This window comes from Pyrgilauda ruficollis, unplaced genomic scaffold, assembly GCF_017590135.1.
Source record: "Pyrgilauda ruficollis isolate IOZ18807 unplaced genomic scaffold, ASM1759013v1 scaffold106, whole genome shotgun sequence".
Lineage (NCBI taxonomy): Eukaryota > Metazoa > Chordata > Aves > Passeriformes > Passeridae > Pyrgilauda > Pyrgilauda ruficollis.
Window position 1 is genome coordinate 1,542,707 of NW_024508766.1, and position 209 is coordinate 1,542,915.

Consider the following 209-nt stretch of genomic DNA (forward strand, 5'->3'; position numbering starts at 1 on the left):
CGGCAGCATGAGCGGCGGGCGTAGCGGGCGATCCGCCGTGAAGATGGAGGCGCCGTTTTACCCCGAGGAGGGACTGGAACTGCTGCCCGACTTCGTGCCGCTGCCGGGTTTCGGTACCGCCGGCGGACCTGGAGCCGATGCGGCGGCGGGGCAGAAGCTGCTGCTGGGTGCCGGGAAGAAGCGGGACCTGCCGGCTGCCGCCCCCGCGC

At 73.2% G+C, this 209-nt stretch overlaps 1 protein-coding gene across 1 annotated transcript in view; it reads left to right on the forward strand.

Annotated features, from left to right (window-relative positions):
* Positions 1-7: 7 nt before the first annotated feature.
* Positions 8-209, forward strand: part of LOC121355563 (transcription factor jun-D-like) — an 11,347-nt gene continuing 11,145 nt past the window's right edge. Inside the window, exon 1 of the mRNA XM_041471075.1 lies at positions 8-113. Coding sequence (XP_041327009.1) covers positions 8-113 — 106 coding nt within the window. The remainder of the gene's footprint in view (positions 114-209) is intronic.